The sequence below is a fragment of the Carcharodon carcharias genome, chromosome 21 (assembly GCF_017639515.1).
Source record: "Carcharodon carcharias isolate sCarCar2 chromosome 21, sCarCar2.pri, whole genome shotgun sequence".
Taxonomy (NCBI): domain Eukaryota; kingdom Metazoa; phylum Chordata; class Chondrichthyes; order Lamniformes; family Lamnidae; genus Carcharodon; species Carcharodon carcharias.
The window spans coordinates 81,883,799-81,906,299 of NC_054487.1; the positions used below are offsets into that span (position 1 = coordinate 81,883,799).

The 22,501-nt window shown below is 48.1% G+C and overlaps 1 protein-coding gene across 1 annotated transcript in view; it reads right to left on the minus strand.

Moving 5' to 3' along the window:
• Positions 1 to 20,552, minus strand: part of prmt8b (protein arginine methyltransferase 8b) — a 38,672-nt gene extending 18,120 nt beyond the window's left edge. Inside the window, exons 1-2 of the mRNA XM_041216172.1 lie at positions 20,457 to 20,552; positions 3,309 to 3,464 (exon numbers count right to left, since the gene is read on the minus strand). Coding sequence (XP_041072106.1) covers positions 3,309 to 3,464; positions 20,457 to 20,537 — 237 coding nt within the window. The 5' untranslated portion in view covers positions 20,538 to 20,552. The remainder of the gene's footprint in view (positions 1 to 3,308; positions 3,465 to 20,456) is intronic.
• Between the last annotated feature and the right edge of the window lie 1,949 nt (positions 20,553 to 22,501).

A 22,501-nucleotide genomic window follows, 5' to 3' on the forward strand; every position in this document is an offset into this window, starting at 1 on the left:
AGTAACATTCCCTTGGCCTTTTGTTCCATGACGTCTTTATTATTTAATCTCTCCCACCCTTTACCGTAGCCCAAATTTTCCCTTTTTCCCTTCCTTCTCTTCCCCCTTCAAAAGCATAATACCAACACATTTCTTTCAACCTTCTTTCAGTTCTGATGAAAGGATCTATTCAACTTGAAACCTTAACTCTGTTCCTCTCTTCACAAATGCTGCCTGACCTGCTGAGCATTCCCAGCACTTTCTGTTTAATTCAGATTTCCAGTATCTGCAGTATTTACATATGAACTAGGAGCAGGGGTAGGCAACTCGGCCCTTCAAGCCTGCTTCGTCTTTCAATAAGATCATGGCTGATCTGATTGTAACCTCCTGCCTACCCCCCATAACCTTTCACCCCACCACCCCCCCCCCACCTTGTTAAGAATCTATCTAGCTCTGCTTTCAAAATATTCAAAGACTCTCCTTAAACTGCCTTTTGAAGAAGAGAGTTCCAAAGACTCACGACCCTCTGAGAGAAAAAATTTCTTCTCATCTCTGTCTTACATGAGTGACCCCTTATTTTTAAACCCTCCCACAAGAGGAAACATCCTCTCCATATCCACCCTGTCAAAATCCCTCAGGGTCTGAAAGGTTTCAATCAATTCTCCTCTTACTCTTCTAAACTCCAGTGGATACAAGCCTAACATGCTCAAATTTTCCTCATAAGACAACTCGCCCATTCCTGGTATTGGTCTAGTCTTCTCTGAACTGGTCTTCTCTGAACCGCTTCCAACGCATTTACATCTTTCCTTAAATAAGGAGACTAGTACTGTACACAATGCTCCAGATGTGGTCTCATCATTGCCCTGTACAACTGAAGCATAACCTCCTTATTTTTGTATTCAATGCCCCTCGCGTTCTTTTGTTTAATGCACTGTTTGAGGCAGAAAATCCCTTTAGAAAATTATTTTATCCATTCGATTCCATGTTTAAATGCCAAGTAAACCCATTACCTCTGCAACTTAAGATGTATGATTCTAATGTGCTCAAGGTATCAGAATTGATAATGCACAGCACAAATTGGCTCGGATTCTGTGGTCAGAGGTGAAACAGTGGGGCACGCCACTGACCTCAAAGAAAGCTACTTACAAAGGTTCATATCTCTATGGTATGGATTTCCCATCTCCCAATGTCAGTTTGAATCTGGTGCTAACTCAAGGAGATCTCCAGGTCCAGCAGCATTGAGGAGATCAAGCAGGGTTGGCAGCCAATCACATTGAAGAATTCTCACAACAAACCAGGTGGTAAAGGGCACTGATTATCCGTCACTATTTTTTAATCAGTGTTACAGTGGGTGGAATAAACAATTGGGACATACACATGAGAATAAGGTACAAACTGAAATATCACAAACTTTTAAGAAGAAATTATTTTTAAAATTATGTGAAATTTATTTAGCATAATGGAGAAATTTAACGTTTCACAAATATAAGATTATTGTTTCAGAGCCAGTGAAGGTGTTCAACTGTAGCTGTGAAATCAGTATGCTATTAAAAACCCAGTTACACTTCAATCAACAAGGTGTAACTTTTTCAAGTGTTTTTACAGCTGAGGCTAACAGGGTAATTCTGAAAGTTCTCATCTATTCACTAATTGCTGAGGGGTTGCATTCTGGGAGGATCATAACAGCGCACCCTCTCTAGAGGAGTGTAAAATCACTGACAACAACTTCTGGATTTCCACATTATTCTGCGCACACATTGTCAGTTTTAGAGGAGTAATAACAACGAACACTGACAGCTGCATAATCATTCCTACTATCAAATCCTGGCCGAATGCTCAAACGATGTAGATCTGATAGTGGCATTTACAATTATAAAAGCTTTGGGTAAAACCAACTTGGATTAATTATTTCTAGTGGTCAGTGTATCGGTAACTAGAGGGATTACATTTCAAGATATTTAAAGATATGTAGCTTCTAGCAAGTGTAAGTGAGCCATATGTGTATGAGTGAGCTTGCTAGAAGCTGCATACACTCATACACAGGGACCTGTCCTCTGCAGGCAAAAGGAACATGTCCAGGCATTGCACCGTTTTTGAATTAAGCAAAAGCGTGGGGACAATAGTTACCTCGTGCATTCTCCATGGCAATGTCTTGACCAATCAGAGTCGACTTGCCACCCTTATCTCATGCAGTATAAATTGTTGTTCCCTTTGAACTTTGGCATTCTTGTGTCTGTCCTGATGAGTGCAAGACAAAAAGCTCATAGGCTCATTGACGTTTACAGCACAGAAGGAGGCTATTCGGCCCATCATGTCTGCACCAATCAACACAGATCTGACTACACTAATCCTATTTTCCAGCGCTTGGCCTATAGCCCTAGAGGCTATGGCAATACAAGTGAATATCAAAATACTTCTTAAACGTTACAGGAATATCTGACTCAACCACCCTTTCATGCAGTGAATTTCAGATTCCCACCACCCTCTGGGTGAAAAATTTTTTCCTCAACTCCCCTCTTAGCCTTCTACCTCTTACCTTAAATCTATGCCCCCTGGTTATTGACCCCTCTACTAATGGGAAAAGTGCCTTGCTATCCACCCTAACTATGCCCCTCATAATCTTATACACCTCTATCAGGTCCCCTCTCAACCTTCACTGCCTATCCAATCTTTCCTCATAGCTCAGATCCTCCAGCCCAGACAGCATCCTGGTAAATCCCTGCACCCTCTCCAGTGCAATCAGCATGTCTCTTTTTTCAGCAATATTCATGCTCTGTACAACCAAGTGGCATTTAAAGATCAAGAAAATTATGCAGGAAGGGGTTCAAATAATTTTTTTTTAATACAGAAGGTTAACAGGACATGAAATGCATGACCAAAGAGAGTGGGGATGCAGAATCCGGCATCCAGCTTTTAAATAATATAAGTGACACATCTATCACATTTCTACTTCTCTTTAGCTCTGAGGAAGAGTCATACGGACTCGAAACATTAACTCTGTTGCTCTCTCCACAGATGCTGCCAGACCTGCTGAGTTTTTCCAGCATTTTCTGTTTTTGTCTCAGGTTTCCCGCATCCGCAGTATTTTGCTTTCATCCTGTGATTGCAATCTGGAATGTAAACCATATACAGATTGTTGACAATCCTTTCCCCAGGAGTTACTTGTTGCTGTCCTGTTTGAGACCAGCCAACAGCACAGACAGGCTTAAAGCTGCTGCATCCTGAAAAGGGGAGTCACACACTGGGGCAGCTTTGCATTATAGTTAGTTAGCAACAAACATTTTGAAGGAGAATTGACAAAAGATGCAGGATCATTGAGAAGAACATACCCCAAACACTTTCCTGGCTCCTGCTCTGGCTGCAAACATTGCTAAAATCCCAGTTCCACTTCCCACATCCAGCACGGTTTTGTCCTTAAACACATGTTTGTTGTGGTAGACAGAATTTCTGTATGTTAATGTTCGGATTTCATCTTTTAACATTTCCTGTGGTCAAAATACATAAATAGCTGATTAATTTTGTTTTTCCGTCACATTATGATGAAACCAGTGAAGTACAGAGTGGAATGAGTCCAGTTTCAGCAAAAGTCGGATTTGCATTTCTCAATGTGAAATGATCAGAGCGAGGAAGAGAAGCTAGGGTTTATTGTAGATACAGCTGGCAGGTAGATAACACACACACACACACACACACATCCACACACACACACACACACACATCCACGCACACACACAAACACACACACACAAGCACACACACACACACAGACACACAGACGCACACACACACACGGTTGGTCAGTGCCACAGAGTCCAAATGTGAATGTTAATCATTCATTGAACATTTCCAGTTAATGTAAAATATTGCATCTCAAGAGCATTTAACTAAGTGAAAGGGATGACTCAAAACTCATATTAATCCATAATGTGAGCTTCAAATGGTGAAACTCACATTGGGTGAGAAATTAATTCAAAGGTAGAAACAATCAGGTGAGAGCTTTAGAGGAATGATGGTGTGGATGAATGTTTATTACAGGAGTGCTAGTGAGGGATGAGTGTTCTTTAGCGGAGTGATAGTGAGGGATGGGTGTTTATTGGAGGAGTAATATTGAGCTGTGGGTGTTTATTAGAGGAATGATAGTGAGGGATGGGCATTTATTAGAGGAGGGTTAGAGATTGATGGGGGTTGGCTGGAGGAGTGATATTGAGTTGTAGGTGCTTATTAAAGGAAAGATAGAGAGGGATGGGTGTTTATTGGAGGAGTGATATTGAGTTGTGAGTGTTTATTGGAGGAGTGATAGTGAGGTGTGGGTGTTTATTACAGGAATGATAGTGAGGGATGGGGGTTCTTTAGAGGAGTGATAGAGAGGGATGGGTGTTTATTGGAGGAGTGATATTGAGTTGTGAGTGTTTATTGGAGGAGTGATAGTGAGGTGTGGGTGTTTATTACAGGAATGATAGTGAGGGATGGGGGTTCTTTAGAGGAGTGATAGAGAGGGATGAGTGTTTATTGGAGGAGTGATATTGAGTTGTGGGTGTTTATTGGAGCAGTGATGGAGAGGGATGGGTATTTATTAGAGGGGTGATAGTGAGGTGTGGGTGTTTATTAGAGGAGTGATAGAAAGGGATGGGTGTTTATTGGAGGGGTGATAGAAAGGGATGGGTGTTTATTAGAGGAGTGATAGAGAGGGAGGAGAGAAGGTGGCAGTGGGTGTTGGTTATGGGAGAAATGGCATTATGAAATAAAACAGCATAAAGTGATAGATATAAGGACAGTTGGGAGGTTGGGTTAAGGAGGTTCTTAAAGGAAGAGAGAGAAATAGAGAGACAGACAGGTTTAGGGAGGGAATTCCATTAGATTAGGGCCATGGCTGGTGATGACATGGTTACCAATGGTGGAGAAATTAAAATCAGGACCCTCGAGAAGCCTGAAGAGGAGTGCAGAGATCTCAGAGGTTTGTAGGGCTGGAGGATATTACAGAGGCAGGGAGGGGGTGAGGCTTGGGAGGGATTTCAAAACACGGGCGAGAATATAAAAATTGAGTCGTTGCCAGACTTGCTGCCAATGCAGGACCACCGAGCAGTGGAATGATGGGTAAATGGAGTTTTGTGCCAATTAGGCAATAGAGTTTTGGATGGACTCAGGTTTCTGCAGGCTTGAAGATGGGAGGCTAACCAGGAGAGCACCGGAATAGTCAAGGCATCAATGAGGGCTACAGCAACAAATGGGCAGGAGTGGTGATGGGCAACATTATGAAACTAGAAGCAGCCAGTCTTAGTTTTAACATGGATATGTGATCTGTAGCTCATCTTGGGGTCAAATATGACACTAAGATTACAAATGGTTTGGTTCAGCCTCATACCCTGACAGGGAGACAGATGGAGTTGGTGCCTAGAGAACTCGTGTTGTAGCTGCGGCTGAAACTAATGAGCTTTGTCTTTCCAATAAAAGCCAAACAAGCAAGGGGCAAATGAAAAGTGGCAAGGTACAAGGGGTAAAGGGCAAGAGATAAGGGACACGTGGCAGAAGTGGAGCCTGGTCTAGCTATTGACCTGCTAGGGATGTGTGTATTCCAGCTGACCAGAGCAGCGTGGGGTCAGAGTGGAGTCACTGTGAGGTCAGAAGGGGGTCAGAGTTAGTTTGCTTGGGGTCAATGTGGGGTTTGGAGTTGGGTTGGTGTGGAGTTGATGTGAGATCAGGGTGGAGTCAGATTGAGGTTGGAGTAGGGTCAGAGTGAGGTCAGTGTGGGTGGGAGTGGTTAGAGTGGGGTCAGAGTGGGGTCAGAGTGTGGTCGAAGTGGGGTCGGAGTGTGTTTGGAGTGGGGTCGGAGTAGGGTCAGAGTGGAGTCCAAATGGGGTCAGAGTGGGTTTGGGGACGGGTTGGACTGTGTTTGGAGTGGATCTGGAAAGGGCCTGGAGTGGGTCTGGAGTTGGATCGGAGTGGGGTCGGAGAGGGATCGGAATGGGCTAGGAGTGGGGTCTGGAACAGGGTCAGGAGTGGGGTGTGGTGTGGGGTCTGAAGTGGGGTCTGGAGTGGGTTTAGGGTACGGTCAGAGTATGGTCAGGGTGGGGTCGGTGTGGTCGAGGTGGGGTTGGAGTGTGGTCGGGGTGGGGTTGGAGTGTGGTCAGGGTGGGGTTGGAATGTGGTCGGGGTGGGGTCGGAGTGTGGTCAGGGTGGGGTCGGAATGTGGTCGGGGTGGGGTCGGAGTGTGGTCAGGGTGGGGTCGGAGTGTGGTTGGGGTGGGGTCGGGGATTCGCGGTCTTGTCTCCAGGGGGCAGACTCGGAGGGAGGAGCACTGGAGCGGTGAGTATAATTCTAGCTTACCTTGGGGATTGGCGGCCTTGTCTCCAGGGAGCAGATTCGGAGGGAGGAGCACCGGAGCGGTGACCTCGGGGCACAGAATAACTGAAGCCAAAACTGAAAAAGTGACATCACAGGAAAGCTGTGACCTGATTGGTTGGTAGGAAATCTGCACAAAATTTGAAAAAAAAACACTGCAAAGCCAACTAATAAATTAATTAACTAAGTTGTGATGGCTGCGCAGGTGATGTGCTATAGCTGTATGATGCGGGAGCTGGCAGATCCCATTGCAAACTGCAGTGACCACATCTGCAGCAAGTGTTGGCTGCTGGAGGAACTCCGGCTCAGAATTCATGAGCTGGAGTCCGAGCTCTGGACACTGAGGCACATCCGGGAGAGGGACAGTTACCTGGATGCTTTGTTTCAGGAGGCGGTCACACCCGGTAGATTAAGTACCTCAAGTTCGGTCAGTGGTCAGGGTCAGCAGGGTGTGACTGCAAGTGAGGCAGGTAGAGGGATCCTGTGTTCAGGAACAGAGGAGCCTCAGCTCTTGACCTTGTCCAGCAGTTACGAGTTACTTGCTCCCTGTGTGGATGAGGAAGAGGGCTATAGGGAGGATGAGCCAGCTGACCACGGCACTGTGGCACAGGAGGCCATTCAAGAGGGGGGAGCAAAAAGACAAGTGGTAGTTGTAGGGAATTCTATAATTAGGGGAATTGATAGCATCCTTTGTAAGCAGGATCGAGAGTCCCGCATGGTATGTTGCCTGCCCGGTGCCAGGGTGAGGGACATCTCTGACCGGCTTGAAAGGATATTGGAGAGGGAGGGGAGGATCCAGTTGTTGTGGTCCACATCGGGACAAATAACAAAGGTAAGACTAGGAAAGAGGACCTGTTTGGGGATTATCAGAAACTAGGAACTAAATTAAAGAACAGGTCCTCAAGGGTTATAATCTCCAGATTACTACCCGAGCCACATGCAAATTGGCATAGGGACATGAGAATAAGGGAAGTAAACATGTGGCTAAAGGAGTGGTGTGGGAAATGGTGCCCCATTTTGTGGGGCACTGGCATCAGTATTGGAACAGGAGGGAACTGTACCATTGGGACGGTCTCCACCTGAACCGATCTGGGACCAATGTTCTAGCGAAAAGGGTAAATAGGGTGGTCAACAGGACTTTAAACTAGAAAGTTGGGGGGGGGGGGGGGGGGGGGGGGGGGGGGGTTGGTGGGGGAGGGTAAGACTTCAGGAAGTATGACTAATGGGAAACAAAGCAGCAGGCTAGCGTGTAGGGGGGTGGATTCAACTTCATGGAAAATTATGAAAAAACTGAAAAGACAGGAGAGCCCAGGAGAGGCTATTAAAGTCTCCAGAACAGAAAATAGGACAGAGTGTTTGGAAAGGGCTAGGAATCTAACATTAAGCACACCAGATAAAGGGACGACAATGAGAAAGGGGATGGGAAATACAGGACTGAAGGTGTTGTATCTGAATGCATGCAGTATACGAAATAAGGTAAATGAGCTTGTGGCGCAGATTGAAATTGGCAGGTATGATGTGATGGGCGTCACGGAGACATGGCTGCAAGGGGATCAGGACTGGGAGCTAAATATCCAAGGATATACATCCTATCAAAAAGATAGGCAGCTTGGCAGAGGGGGTGGGGTTGCTTTGTTAGTAAGAAATGAAATTAAATCGATAGCAAGAAATGACGTAGGGTCAGATGATGTAGAATCTGTGTGGGTAGAGTTGAGGAACCACAAAGGCAAAACAACCATAATGGGAGTTATCTACAGGCTTCCGAACAGTAGTCAGGATGTGGGGCACAAGATACACCAGGAAATAGAAAAGGTAAAAACAAAAAACTGTGGATGCTGGAAATCCAAAACAAAAACAGAATTACCTGGAAAAACTCAGCAGGTCTGGCAGCATCGGCGGAGAAGAAAAGAGTTGAAGTTTCAAGTCCTCATGACCCTTCAACAGAACTGGGTGAATCCAAGAAGAGGGGTGAAATATGAGCTGGTTTAAGGTGGGTGGTTGGGGGGGTGGTTGTGCGGGGGTGGTGGGGGGTTGGGTGGGGGGAGAGAAGTGGAGGGGTGTGCTGTGGTTGTGGGGACAAGCAAGCAGTGATAGGAGCAGATAATCAAAATATGTCACAGACAAAAGAACAAAAGAACACAGAGGTGTTGAAGTTGGTGATATTATCTAAACGAATGTGCTAATTAAGAATGGATGGTTTCACTGAGAAAGGAGATATGGCTGTGAAAGCGGGTTTTAGTAAACACCTTGTCATACACCAGGAGAGAAATGGAAAGCAATGAAGGTGAACAAGGCAAAAGAGAGATATGGAAATCTTGTCGCAGAGAGGAACAAAACTTCTTCAAGGTAGGCATTCCTTGAAGAGGAGTGGCAGTCAATTAAACAAAGAGATAAAAACAAAAAACTGCAGATGCTGGAAATCCAAAACAAAAACAGAATTACCTGGAAAAACTCAGCAGGTCTGGCAGCATCGGCGGAGAAGAAAAGAGTTGACGTTTCGAGTCCTCATGACCCTTCAACAGAACTGGGTGAATCCAAGGAGAGGGGTGAAATATAAACTGGTTTAAGGTGGGTGGGTGGGGGGAGAGAAGTGGAAGGGGGTGGTGTGGTGGGAACAAGCAAGCAGTGATAGGAGCAGATAATCAAAAGATGTCACAGACAAAAGAACAAAAGAAAAGGCGTGTAAGAAAGGTAAGGTTACATTGATCATGTGGGATTTCAATATATGGGTAGACTGGGAAAATTAGGTTGGTAGTGGATCCCAAGAAAAGGAATTTGTGGAATGTCTACGAGATGGCTTTTTGGAGAAGCTTGTGGTAGAGCCCACTAGGGAACAGGCAATTCTAGATTTAGTGATGTGTAATGAGGCAGATTTGATAAGGGAGCTTAAGGTGAAGGAACCCTTAGGAGGAAGTGACCATAATATGATAGAATTTACCCTGCAATTTGAGAGGAAAAAGCTGGAATCGGATGTAACGGTATTACAGTTGAATAAAGGCAACTACAGAGGCATGGGAGAGCAGCTGGCCAGAATTGACTGGGAGATGAGCCTAGCAGGAAAGACAGTGGAACAGCAATGGCAGGAGTTTCTGGGAGTAATTTGGGAGACACAGCAAAAATTCATCCCTAGGAAGAGGAAGCATAGTAAAGGGAGGACGAGGCAACCATGGCTGACAAGGGAAGTCAGGGACAGCATAAAAGCTAAAGAGAAAGCATACAATGTGGTGAAGAGCAGTGGGAAACCAGGGGATTGGGAAGCCTACAAAGACCAACAGAGGACAACTAAAAAAGAAATAAGGAGGGTGAAGATTGAATATGAGGGTAAACTAGCCAGTAATATAAAAGAAGATTGCAAGAGTTTTTTTTGATATATAAAGGGTAAGAGAGAGAAAAAAAGTGGACATTGGGCCGTTGGAAAATGACACTGGAGAAGTAGTAGTGGGGAACAAAGAAATGGTGGAGGAACTGAATAGGTACTTTGCGTCAGTCTTCACGGTGGAAGACACGAGTAACATCCCCAAAGTTTAAGAGAGTCGGGGGGCAGAGATGAGTATAGTCGCCATTACCAAGGAGAAGGTGCTAGGAAAACTGAAAGGTCTGAAGGTGGATAAATCACCAGGACCAGATGGATTACACCCCAGAGTTCTGAAGGAGATAGCTGAAGAGATAGTGGAGGCGTTAGTGGTGATCTTTCAGGAATCACTGGATTCAGGGAGAGTCCCAGAGGACTGGAAAATCGCTAATGTAACCCCCCTGTTTAAGAAGGGAGTGAGGCAAAAGATGGGAAGTTACAGGCCAATTAGCCTGACCTCAGCTGTTGGTAAGATTTTAGAGTCCATTATTAAGGGTGAGATTTCAGAATACTTGGAAGTGCATGGTAAAATAGGGCAAAATCAGCATGGTTTCATCAAGGGGAGGTCATGCCTGACAAATCTGTTAGAATTCTTTGAGGAGGTAACGAGTAGGTTAGACAAAGGAGAGCCAATGGGTGTTATCTACTTGGACTTCCAAAAGGCCTTTGACAAGGTGTCGCACAGGATGTTGCTCAGTAAGATAAGAACCCATGGTGTTAGAGGCAAGGTACTAGCATGGATAGAAGATTGACTGTCTGGCAGGAGGCAGAGAGTGGGGATAAGGGGGTCCTTCTCAGGATGGCGGCTGGTGACTAGTGGAGTTCCGCAGGGTTCAGTGCTGGGACCACAACTTTTTACTTTATACATTAATGATCTAGATGAAGGAACTGAGGGCATCCTGGCTAAGTTTGCAGATGATACAAAGATAGGTGGAGGGTCAGGTTGTATTGAGGAGGCGGGGAGGCTGCAGAAGGATTTGGACAGGTTAGGAGAATGGGCAAGGAAGTGGCAGATGGAATACAATGTGGGGAAGTGTGAGATCATGCACTTTGGTAGTAAGAATAGAGGCATAGACTATTTTCTAAATGGGGAGAGAATTCAGAAATCTGGAGTGCAAAGGGACTTGGGGGTCCTAGTCCAGGATTCTCTTGAGGTTAAGTTGCAGGTTGAGTCAGTAGTTAGGAAAGCAAATGCAATGTTGGCAATTATTTCGAGAGGACTAGAACATAAAAGCAGGGATGTGCTGCTGAGGCTTTATAAGGCTCTGGTCAGACCACATTTAGAATATTGTGAGCAATTTTGGGCCCTGTATCTCATGAAGGATGTTCTGGCCCTGGAGAGGGTCCAGAGGAGGTTCACAAGAATGATCCCAGGAATGAAAAGCTTAACATATGAGGAACGTTTGAGGACTCTGGGTCTATACTCGATGGAGTTTAGAAGGATGAGGAGGGATCTGATTGAAACTTACAGAACACTGAAAGGCCTGGATAGAGTGGACATGGGGAAGATGTTTCCACTAGTAGGAGAGACTAGGACCCGAGGGCACAGCCTCAGAATAAAGGGAAGACCTTTTAGAACAGAGATGAGGAGAAACTTCTTTAGCCAGAGAATGGTGAATCTATGGAATTCATTGCCACAGAAGGCTGTGGAGTCCAGGTCATTGAGGTCAAGATAGGTTCTTGATTGGTAAGGGGAGCAAAGGTTACGGGGAGAAGGCGGGAGAATGAGCTTGAGAAACTTATCAGCCATGATTGAATGGAGGAGCAGACTCGATGGGCCGAATGGCCTAATTTTTGCTCCTATGTCTTATGGTCTTTTGGAGTGTGGTCGGGATGGGGCCGGTGTGCGTTGCCACCTAGATTCATTTCAACTGCTCCCCCCCCCCACCCCCAACCCTCCCCCCTGATTTGGTTTCAACCAGGAGATGAAATACTTAAAAGCAAAAGTATAATCTCTAATGAAGCTGTAACAATTCTACGGGCACTCCTGGCTTCTCCATTACCACCAGTTCAATGCCATTCTCTGTTGTATTGTAGACAGATGCAAGAATCAGCATTAACAGCACTGCCCTGCCATTAACAACTGATTGCTTCCAGCACAGTGCATTGCAGCATTTGTTCAGTTGATGCAACCTAACCTGAATATCTGCATGAGTACATCCCAAACACATGAGCAAGATACAGTGTAACCCGAACATCTGAATGAGATACAATATAACCTGAATATAGAAGCAGAGAAAGGTTACAGCACAGGAGGCCATTCATCCCATCATGTCTGTGCTGGGTCCCTGAAGAAGCAATTCACCTGGTGCCACTCCTCCACCTCAGGGTTCCCTGTAACCCTGCACATTCTTCCTTTTCAGATAATAATTCAATTCGCTCTTTAATACCTCAATTGAAACCTGCCTCCACCACAACAAGGGACAGCGAGAAACAGCGTAACGCATACGTCTGCACAAGATACACTATAACCTGAAGGTCTGCCTGTGGTCTGGTTCTATCACTGCTGTTGCCACTTTGAGGAATGGTTTTCTTCAACTTTGTGTGGTTCACCTTGAAGTGAAATAGCAAAGTTGGCAAAGTATATGTCACTGAATCACCTCACTTTCCCTAGAGCCTAACTTCATTGTTCCAGTACTATCTATACAAGTAGATTGCTGGGAGCAGTTGCAGATCCACAGAGAAGCAGAGTTTATAGCAACAATGGGATTTACAATGAACCAAATGAGAAACACTTGGACAGAAAGATGTGCTAAATCCATACAGGTCACAAAAGGGCCAAATTCAGTCATTTATCTGTGATGGGCAGCAGTGAGAATATGGTAATTGGCCTCAGTGCCTCGAGCTATGGAGGAGAAAGAAAATTGAACCAATGTTCCGGGCCCAATCATTGTTCGGTCTAGCATGACACTGGAAAAAGCCCAAACGACTGTTTCCTGTAGCAGAGAAAACACTGTTCATTTATGATGTATTTGCTTCCAAGTTAGGCATTGGGACCACACTCGTTAATCCACCCAACTTTAATGAGGTAAATTGCGTGCTGGACAGCAGCACTGTGTAAACGCCACAGTCAGATAGTCCAGTCATCCTGTGTAAAACGTAGAGACTCTGCTGCAAGGGCTGAGCTGTTCAGGGATCAATCTGTACAGAGATGGATTAACCCACAACTGGTTCACTGAAGAATTTGTTGTCAGTGGGTGGGGGGGTGAGGTGTGGGGGTGGGGGAGAGGGAGGGGGAGGGGAGGGTGTTGTTGTGGGGTTATTGTGGGCAGATTTGCCAACCCTCCAGAACTGCCCTGGAGTCATCTCCAGGAATTAAAGGCATCTCCTCCGGGCACTGCTATCTGAAAAACCTTGAAAAAGAAAACATAGGAGCATTTAAAAAAATAGGTGCTCTTTAAAATGTAACCACTTTCTTTTATTAGTTACACAAGAAATGAAGATGAAGGATAAAAACAGCTGTTTGACTGGGTTCAGCGGCTGGACCTGGGAGATCGGGACAACATCTCCAGGACAATGTCAAGTCAGAGTTGGCAATCCTAATACTGGGGTTGTTGTGAGGGTTAGTGTGGGGTTTGTTGTGAGGGTTAGTGTGGGGTTTGTTGTAGGGTTAGTGTGGGAGTTGTTTTAGGGTTAGTGTGGGGTTGTTGTAGGGTTAGTGTGGGGGTTGTTTTAGGGTTAGTGTGGGGTTGTTGTAGGGTTAGTGGGAGGTTTATTGTAGGGTTAGTGTCATGGCTGTGTTTTATGTTATATTTCTCCCCTGGTGGACTGTCCTTGGACAGTTACCATTCTGTTGTTTAGCTTTCCACTAAATCCCTGATACCAATCACAGAAACTAAATTCTGGTTCTTAAATCTATACCAATTCTAGGTCTTCTATTTTGTGTTAATGGACACCCCTTTGTCCTTTTGTCTATGACATCTTTGGCAATCTCTTCTTTGCCTCCACCTATCACTGACCCTCTATCCTGCTCTACCTGTCCTACCCCCCTCACCCAGCCTATATTTCACCATGTTTCTATTTTTCCTTAGTTCTAATGAAGAGTCATTCGGACTAGAAACGTTAACTGTATTGCTCTCTGCTGATGCTGTCAGACCTGCTGAGTTTTTCCAGCTATTTTTGTTTTAGTTTCAGATTTTCAGCATCCACAGTATTTTGCTTTTGAAAGACTCCTAGTGGACTCATGCTCAACATCACCCAATAACAACACTGCCCATAGAATATTCTGTCACAATCCAACAGTATAGCGTACTGGCCAGACCGGGCCTTGAGTATTGAGTGACTACCAAGACATTGGAGGCAGTATCGGAAGGAGACATGGGAGCCAGGGATCTGAGTATTAGCCACTTTGAACTCAGTATTTTGATAAAACCTGGGTTCTTTCTTATTCTGTTACTGTCATCTTGTCCTCTTCTATGCTCTGACTGTCATTGGGCTTGTTTGAATTACATCTTCTGTTCAAGTCAAGCCTTTCACTTACAAAATGAAAGTTAGAGTTAAGTATGCAAAGGGTCATGATCTAACCCATAATACACAAAGAACTCACTTCCCTCCAGGGTCGCTTACTGTCAGCTTCGGTTAGAATGGCTTGGCAAGAATTGACTCTCTCCATTAGTAATGTGTTCCTTCTTTCAAACTCAGCTCCAGGTACATTTTAGTGCAGGCAGAGTCAGCTATTAGCACCGAACATCACGTGTACTGTTCAATCTTCTGCTTTGCTGAGTTGACTGGTGATGGACTGAGCTGGGAGCAGTGTGCATGCACAGATTGTCTAGAGTAGCATTTGGAGCAACATTATCCATTATCAACTGAACACTTGCACTGCCATCATGTATAATGGACTCTTTGATGTGTCACATTTAGATCACACATAATGCTGAATAGTTAGGTAATTCAGACAAAAGGGAGAGGTCCATGATGGGGAGGTGGGGGATGGTGGGGGGCGGGGGGAGGGGTGCTGCTGGAGGTGGGGGGGTGTGCGGAGGGCAAGAGGTTAAATGGCAAAAGTGACCATGGTGCAAGGCAAAAGCAGGTGATAGTTCAATGAAGATAGTGCCCCTTTAGACACTGCCCAGCCATTTTTAAACACACCTTAAACTGGAAACAAATAGTCAGCTGTGAATGATTATCAGGCAATGGCCTATTCACAGTTTTCAGATGATGTCACGTAAGTCACAGGGAAGCTAGATACTTCACATCATCATCTGAAACCCCAGGTTGCTCTGCCGACTGCTCTCAGGAAGGGATTTATTACCATCATTAAGGGAACTGCTCGGGCTGAATTTGAGCCTCTTTTGGTTCTTTGCTCCTGTTTCCTGGCTCTGTTCTTCCTTAAAGCCATTCGTCCCCTCACATCTTCCGGTTCATTAACCTGAAACGTTAACTCTGTTTCTCTCTCCTCAGACACTGCCAAACCTGCTGAATATTTCCAGCGTTCTCTGTTCTTATTTCTGATTTCCAGTTTCCAAGATACTCTGCTTTTACCTTTGGCAATTTTGGGATTGAGGGATGCTAGGGGGCCTATGTATTATTTTGGTAAGGGTTACATTTTAGCCTCAGTATATTATCTGTTTGTAAAGAAAATGCTATATGTTGCCTCTGTAAAATTATAATATATTTTTCCTGCCCATAGTCGACATACAAATCTAAGAGTAAAAACTCTCTCTGTTAGCCAAGGCTGTCTAATCACATCATCCAACAATCTTAATGACATCCATTTAAAGAACTTCATCCAATGAATCTAATACATAAATCTTGAAGATGCAGAATAAATGATGGAAAGTGAGGCGGCGATGTGTCAATCACACTCAGTGGATGCGACTTCCTACACAGATATCATCATCTCCAAGTCACTGAAGTCCACAACAGTTCATTTTATTGAAGTTTAAACAAAGCTGGGTTATTTTAATAAATTTGAACAGGACAAAACTCCCTGTACACACATCTAACACTGCAGCAGATCCCTGGCTGTCCCTCAGAGAGACAAAAAAAAAGTTCAAGAAGCAGCAGACAAAGGGCAAATCACCTGGCAGGAAACAGCTCCCAGCTTCCTTTTAGCGTTAGATGAGTCAAGCACTCATATTTGATTGAAATGGGAATGAACACAACACATCAAATTCAGTTGATCAAAGTGTGTTTCTCCTCCATATGTATAAACAGTATAAATAGCTAAACATTATCGACTATAAAGATCTTGTTATCTCCCCGAAAATTTGTTTTAAGGTCAGAAAGATCCCGAGGGAAAAGATGCACCGTTCAATTTGCCATTCTTGCATTTAAATTAATTCTGATCAAAGACCTATATCCTCACACCCTCCCCCTCCTACCCTCCCCCTCGCACCCTCCCCCTCACACCCTCACCCCTCGCACCCTCCCCCTCACACCCTCGCCTCTCGCACCCTCCCCCTCACACCCTCCCCCTCACACCCTCACCTCTCGCACCCTCCCCCTCACACCCTCCCCCTCGCACCCTCCCCCTCACACCCTCCCCCTCGCACCCTCCCCCTCACACCCTCCCCCTCGCACCCTCCCCCTCGCACCCTCCCCCTCGCACCCTCCCCCTCACACCCTCCCCCTCACACCCTCCCCCTCGCACCTTCCCCCTCGCACCCTCCCCCTCGCCCCTCACACCCTGCCCCTTGCACCGACCCCCTCGCATCCTCCCCCTCACATCCTCCCCCTCGCACCCTCCAAGTCGCACCCTCCCCCTCACACCCTCCACCTCACACCCTCCCCCTCCCCCTCGCACCCTCCCCCTCGCACCCTCCCCCTCGCACCCTCCCCCTCGCACCCTCCCCCTCGCACCCTCCCATTCGCCCCTCACACCCTGCCCCTTGTACCGACCCCCCTCGCACCCTCCCCCTCGCACCCTCCCCCTCGCACCCTCCCCCTCGCACCCTCCCCCTTGTACCCTCCCCCTCGCCCCTCACACCCTGCCCCTTGCACCGACCCCCCTCGCACCCTCCCCCTCGCACCCTCCCCCTCATACCCTCCCCCTCACACCCTCCCCTTCGCATCCTCCCCCTCACACCCTCCCCCTCGCACCCTCCCCCTCACACCCTCCCCCTCGCACCCTCCCACTCGCACCCTCCCCCTCGCACCCTCCCCCTCGCCCCTCACACCCTGCCCCTTGCACCGACCCCCTCGCACCCTCCCCCTCACATCCTACCCCTCGCACCCTCCAACTCGCACCCTCCCCCTCACACCCTCCACCTCACACCCTCCCCCTCCTACCTTCCCCCTCCCCCTCGCACCCTCCCCCTCGCACCCTCCCCCTCGCCCCTCACACCCTGCCCCTTGCACCGACCCCCCTCGCACCCTCCCCCTCGCACCCTCCCCCGCACCCTCCCCCTCGCACCCTCCCCCTCGCCCCTCACACCCTGCCCCTTGCACCGACCCCCCTCGCACCCTCCCCCTCGCACCCTCCCCCTCACACCCTCCCCCTCATACCCTCCCCCTCACACCCTCCCCTTCGCATCCTCCCCCTCACATCCTCCCCCTCACACCCTCCCCCTCGCCCCTCACACCCTGCCCCTTGCACCGACCCCCCTCGCACCCTCCCCTCTCACCCTCCCCCTCGCACCCTCCCCCTCATACCCTCCCCCTCACACCCTCCCCTTCGCATCCTCCCCCTCACATCCTCCCCCTCGTACCCTCCCCTGCACCCTCCCCCTCGCACCCTCGCCTCACACTCTCGCCTCACACCCTCCCCCTCACACCCTCCCCCTCACATCCTCCCCCTCGCACCCTCCCCCTCGCACCCTCCCCCTCACACCCTCCCCCTCCCACCCTCCCCCTCGCACCCTCCCCCTCACATCCTCCCCCTCGCACCCTCCCCCTCGCACCCTCCCCCTCGCACCCTCCCCTCTCACCCTCCCCCTCGCACCCTCCCCCTCATACCCTCCCCCTCGCACCCTCCCCCTCGCACCCTCCCCCTCGCACCCTCCCCCTCGCACCCTCCCCCTCGCACCCTCCCCCTCGCCCCTCACACCCTGCCCCTTGCACCGACCCCCTCGCATCCTCCCCCTCACATCCTCCCCCTCGCATCCTCCACCTCACACCCTCCCCCTCCTACCTTCCCCCTCCCCCTCGCACCCTCCCCCTCGCACCCTCCCCCTCACATCCTCCCCCTCGCACCCTCCCCCTCGCACCCTCCCCCTCGCACCCTCCCCCTCACATCCTCCCCCTCGTACCCTCCCCCTCGCACCCTCCCCCTCACACCCTCGCCTCACACTCTCGCCTCACACCCTCCCCCTCGTACCCTCCCCCTCGCACCCTCGCCTCACACTCTCGCCTCACACCCTCCCCCTCGCACCCTCCCCCTCGCACCCTCCCCCTCACATCCTCCCCCTCGTACCCTCCCCCTCGCACCTTCCCCCTCGCACCCTCCCCCTTGTACCCTCCCCCTCACACCCTCCCCTTCGCACCCTCCTCCTCGCCCCTCACACCCTGCCCCTTGCACCGACCCCCCTCGCCCCCTCCCCCGCACCCTCCCCCTCGCACCCTCCCCCTCGCACCCTCCCCCTCGCACCCTCCCCCTCGCACCCTCCCCCTCACACCCTCCCCCTTGTACCCTCCCCCTCGTACCCTCCCCCTCACACCCTCCCCCTCACACTCTCCCCTTTGAACCCTCCCCCTCACATCCTCCCCCTCGTACCCTCCCCCTCACACCCTCCCCTTCGCACCCTCGCCTCACACTCTCACCTCACACCCTCCCCCTCACACCCTCCCCCTCGCACCCTCCCCCTCACATCCTCCCCCTCGTACCCTCCCCCTCACACCCTCCCCCTCGCACCCTCACCTCACACTCTCGCCTCACACCCTCCCCCTCGCACCCTCCCCCTCGCACCCTCCTTCTCACACTCTCTCCCTCACACACCCCTCAATACCCTGCCCCTCACACTCTGCCCCTCACATCCTGCTCCTCACACTCTCCCCGTCACACTGTCTCCCCCTCACTCCCCCTCACACCTTCCACCTCGCACCATTCCCCTCATACCCTCCCCCTCACATCCTCCACCTCCACACTCTGCTCTCTCGTCCCTGCTCACTTGTACACTGCTTCATGACACCTATCTATCACAGACTTGTAAATGAACTACTGATGCACCAATCCATTTGGTATTAGTAATTTTACAAATCCTTATAAATGAGAGGCCATTGAAAGCTCAAAAATCTGGACTGTTTATCAGTGGAAGCTCTTAAGAGAATTTGTGTGATGACTAATATCTTTTATTCATTCATGTGCGTGTCGTTAACAAGGCCAGTGTTTGTTGCCCAAACATATAACTGAGTGCCTTGCCAGGCCATTTCAGAGGGGCAGTTAAGAGTCAACCACATCGCTGTGGGTCTGGAGTCACATGTAGGCCAGACCAGGTAAGGACGGCAGATTTCCTTCCCTAAAGGACATTAGTGAACCAGGTGGGTTTATGACAATTTGGTATATTCATAATCACCATTTTTTAAAATTCCAGATTTATTTATTTAATTAACAGGATTTTATTTGCCCTGTTTCTGCGGATCATTAATTTAACTAGTCCGGTAAGATAATGGCTATGTTCCATCTTGAGCAAAAATACTTCTGTTAGTTGATGCAGTCAATCACTGGAGCTGGTTAGTAATGTTGGCCTGGTTAGTAATGCTGGGCTGGTTAGTGATGTCGGGCTGGTTAGTAATTTTGGGCTTGTTAGTGATGCCAGGCTGCTAAGTGATGTCAGGCTGGTTAGTGATGCTGGGCTGGTTAGTTATGCCATGCTGGTTAGCGATGCCAGGCTGGTTAATGATGTTGGCTGGTTAGTGATGTTGGGCTGGTTAGCAGTGCTGGTCTGGTTAGCAGTGTTGGGCTGGTTAGTGTCGCTGAGCTGGTTACTGATGTCAGGCTGGTTGGTGATGCCAGTCTGGTTGGTAATGTTGTGCTGTTTATTGATGCCAGGCTGCTTAGTGATGCCGGGCTGGTTAGTGATTTTTAAAATTCATTCATGGGATGTGGGCATTGCTGACTAGGGCAGCATTTATTGCCCATCTCTATTGCTCTTGTTTAGAGAGCATTTAAGAGTCAACCACATTGCTGTGTGTCTGGAGTCACATGTAGGCCAGACCAGGTAAGGGCAGCAGATTTCCTTCCCTAAAGGACATTAGTGTCCCAGATGGGTTTTTATGACAATCGACAATGGTTTAATGGTCATCGTTAGACTTTTAATTCCAGATTTTTATTGAATTCAAATTTCACCATCTGTTGTGGTGGGATTTGAACCCAGGTCCTCAGAGCATTACCCCGGGTCTCTGGATTACTAGTCTGGTTAGTGATGTCAGGCTGGTTAGCAATGCCAGGCTGTTTAGCAATGTTGGGCTGGTTAGTGATGCCAAGCTGGTTAGCAATGCTGGCCTGGTTAGCTATACCGGGCTGGTTAGAGGTGTCGGGCTGATTAGCAACGTTGGCCAGGTTATCTATGCGGGGCTGGTTAGTGGTGCAGGACTGATCAACGAGGAGAGGGAATTGCAACATCACAGCCGCCCCCGTTTCCTGATACTTTTAACTTTCTCTACTAAAGCCCAAAGATGGATTTTCAACTGTTTCAGAATGGTTAACAATTACATGTCTGAGTGGAAAATTAAATCTGCCTCTCCACCAAATTAAAAATGATTAATGTCACCAGGCCACAAAGCAAATGGCAGAAAATCTGTGTACGAATTAGATGAGTGGGTGACCTTTATGAATGTTCATACAATGATCGTCCTAATCAGGCACTGAAACCCTGCTTCATTACAGGAGAGGTTGAAACTTTACCTCATGGATGCCAAAATGAGCGTAAGAATCAAAGTAGTAATCTTTCGATGTCATTTCATCTGGAGTCAAATATTTTGCCATTTTGCCTCTCCCCAGGCAGCTTGTCTGTGCTGGTGTCTGTGCTGGCATCTGTATTGGCGTCTGTGTCTGTTGTGTGGTCTGGGTGGATTGAACTGGCTGTGTGACAGTCAGTGGCTCAGATGGATCACTGGACACCTGTTTCAGGGAAATAACAAGCACTCTGTGAACAGCTATTCAAATCGCCGGTGTTTCAACAGCAGGAATCATCGAAAAGGCAAATTAAACTGTCGATCTCATACACTGGGGCAAATAAACGATTGCAAACCTGGACAATAAGTAGAGATCTGTGGAAGAAAATAGGGACCTTTGAAATGTGGATGCTCAGACATGTGCTAAAATTTCTATCTCTAGGCCATAAGGCAAATGAAGAGGTGCTTGAAATAGCAAGAGCGAAAAGAACCCTTAAAAAGTGACATCCAGAAAGGTAAATGTCAGCATTTGGGCCATTTGATCACAGCTGGAAAACTACAGAGATCTTCTCTAGAGGACAAAGTGGAGCAGCAGAAGGAGGGGTTTAACTAGGGGTAGTTGGATGATGGATGTCACAGAGCAGTTGCAGACGAGCTACACTGGATGTGTGAGGATGGAGCAAGGCAGAGAAGTGTGACATACCTGGTAGGAATAGCTACAAGCAGGACAGGAGGAAATTTATACCGGATATTTCTTATGCCACGCCAACTTGCATTTGTATAGCGCCTTTAACAAAGTAAAACTTCCCAAGGCATTTTATGGGAGCATCATCAAACCAAATTTGACACTGAATCACATAATATTAGAACAAGTAACCAGGTAGCACCTTAAAGGGGGTGGGAGGGAGGGAATTCCGGAGCTTAAGGCCCAATGAAGGTGTAAGGAAAATTGGGGATGCGTAAAGGGCCGGAATTGAGGAGTGCCAAGACTTCTGAGTGTTCTAGTGCTGGAGGAGTTTATAGAGATGGGGGTGGAGGGGGTGGGGTTTGGGGTGGTACAGGAGGAAGGTGGGGGGCAAGTCTTTGAAGGGATTTGAACTCTTGGAGAATTTTAAAATTGAAGCATTGCACCACCAGGAGCCAATGAAGGTTAGTGAGCAGTGGGGTGACGGGGGAGTGGATCCTGCTGTGAGCTTGGGTGCAACTAGCAGAGTTTTGGATCAGCTGACGTTTCCAAAGGGAGCAAGCTGGAAGTCTGGCTAGGGGCAGGTTGGGATAGTTAAGTCTAGATATAGAAAAGGCATGGATAAGGATTTCAGCAGCAGATATGCTGAGTAGGGGATGGAGTTGGGTGATGCTACCGAGGTGGTCTTGGTGACTGAGAGGATATGGGGTTGAAAGTTCAGCTCGGAATCAAGTAGAGCGCCAAGATTGCAGTGTTCTGGTTCAGCCTCAGACAGTTTCCTGGGAAAGGGATGCAGTCGATGACTAGGGAACAGATTTTGTGGCAGGAACTGGAGACACTGGGTCCAGTCTTTCCAATGGTATTTGGAGGAAATTTTTGCACCTCGTTTGACAAGCAGCATGACAAATCTGAGGCAGTGAAGGGGTTGAGGGGGGGGGGGTGAGGACGAGCTGGGTATTGTCAGAGTTCGTGTGGAGACTGAGGCAGTGTTTTTGGATGATGTCACCAAGGGGCAACATGTAGATGAGAAATAGGTGGGGAGGGGCCAAGGACAGCCCATTGGGCTGGGCCCATAGGTAACAATGAGCGAGCAGGGAGAGAAGCCATTGTAGATGATACTCTGGATAGGAATGGAACCAGAGGGGAGAGCTCTGGCTGGAAGGATAACGCCTGCAAAGGAATGTGCAAAGGAACTTAAATCTTTGCTGTAATTTTCTTGAATAAACATCATTTTATATTAGAATAGTCTAATTAATTTACTAATTAAGGCATTAAAAAAAAACACAAAAATGCCAGCAAGAAATTGTCAGAGGGCTAGAGAATAGGGAATTCTTAATTGAGTGAGGGAGAGGGAGTTGTGCATTGAGGGA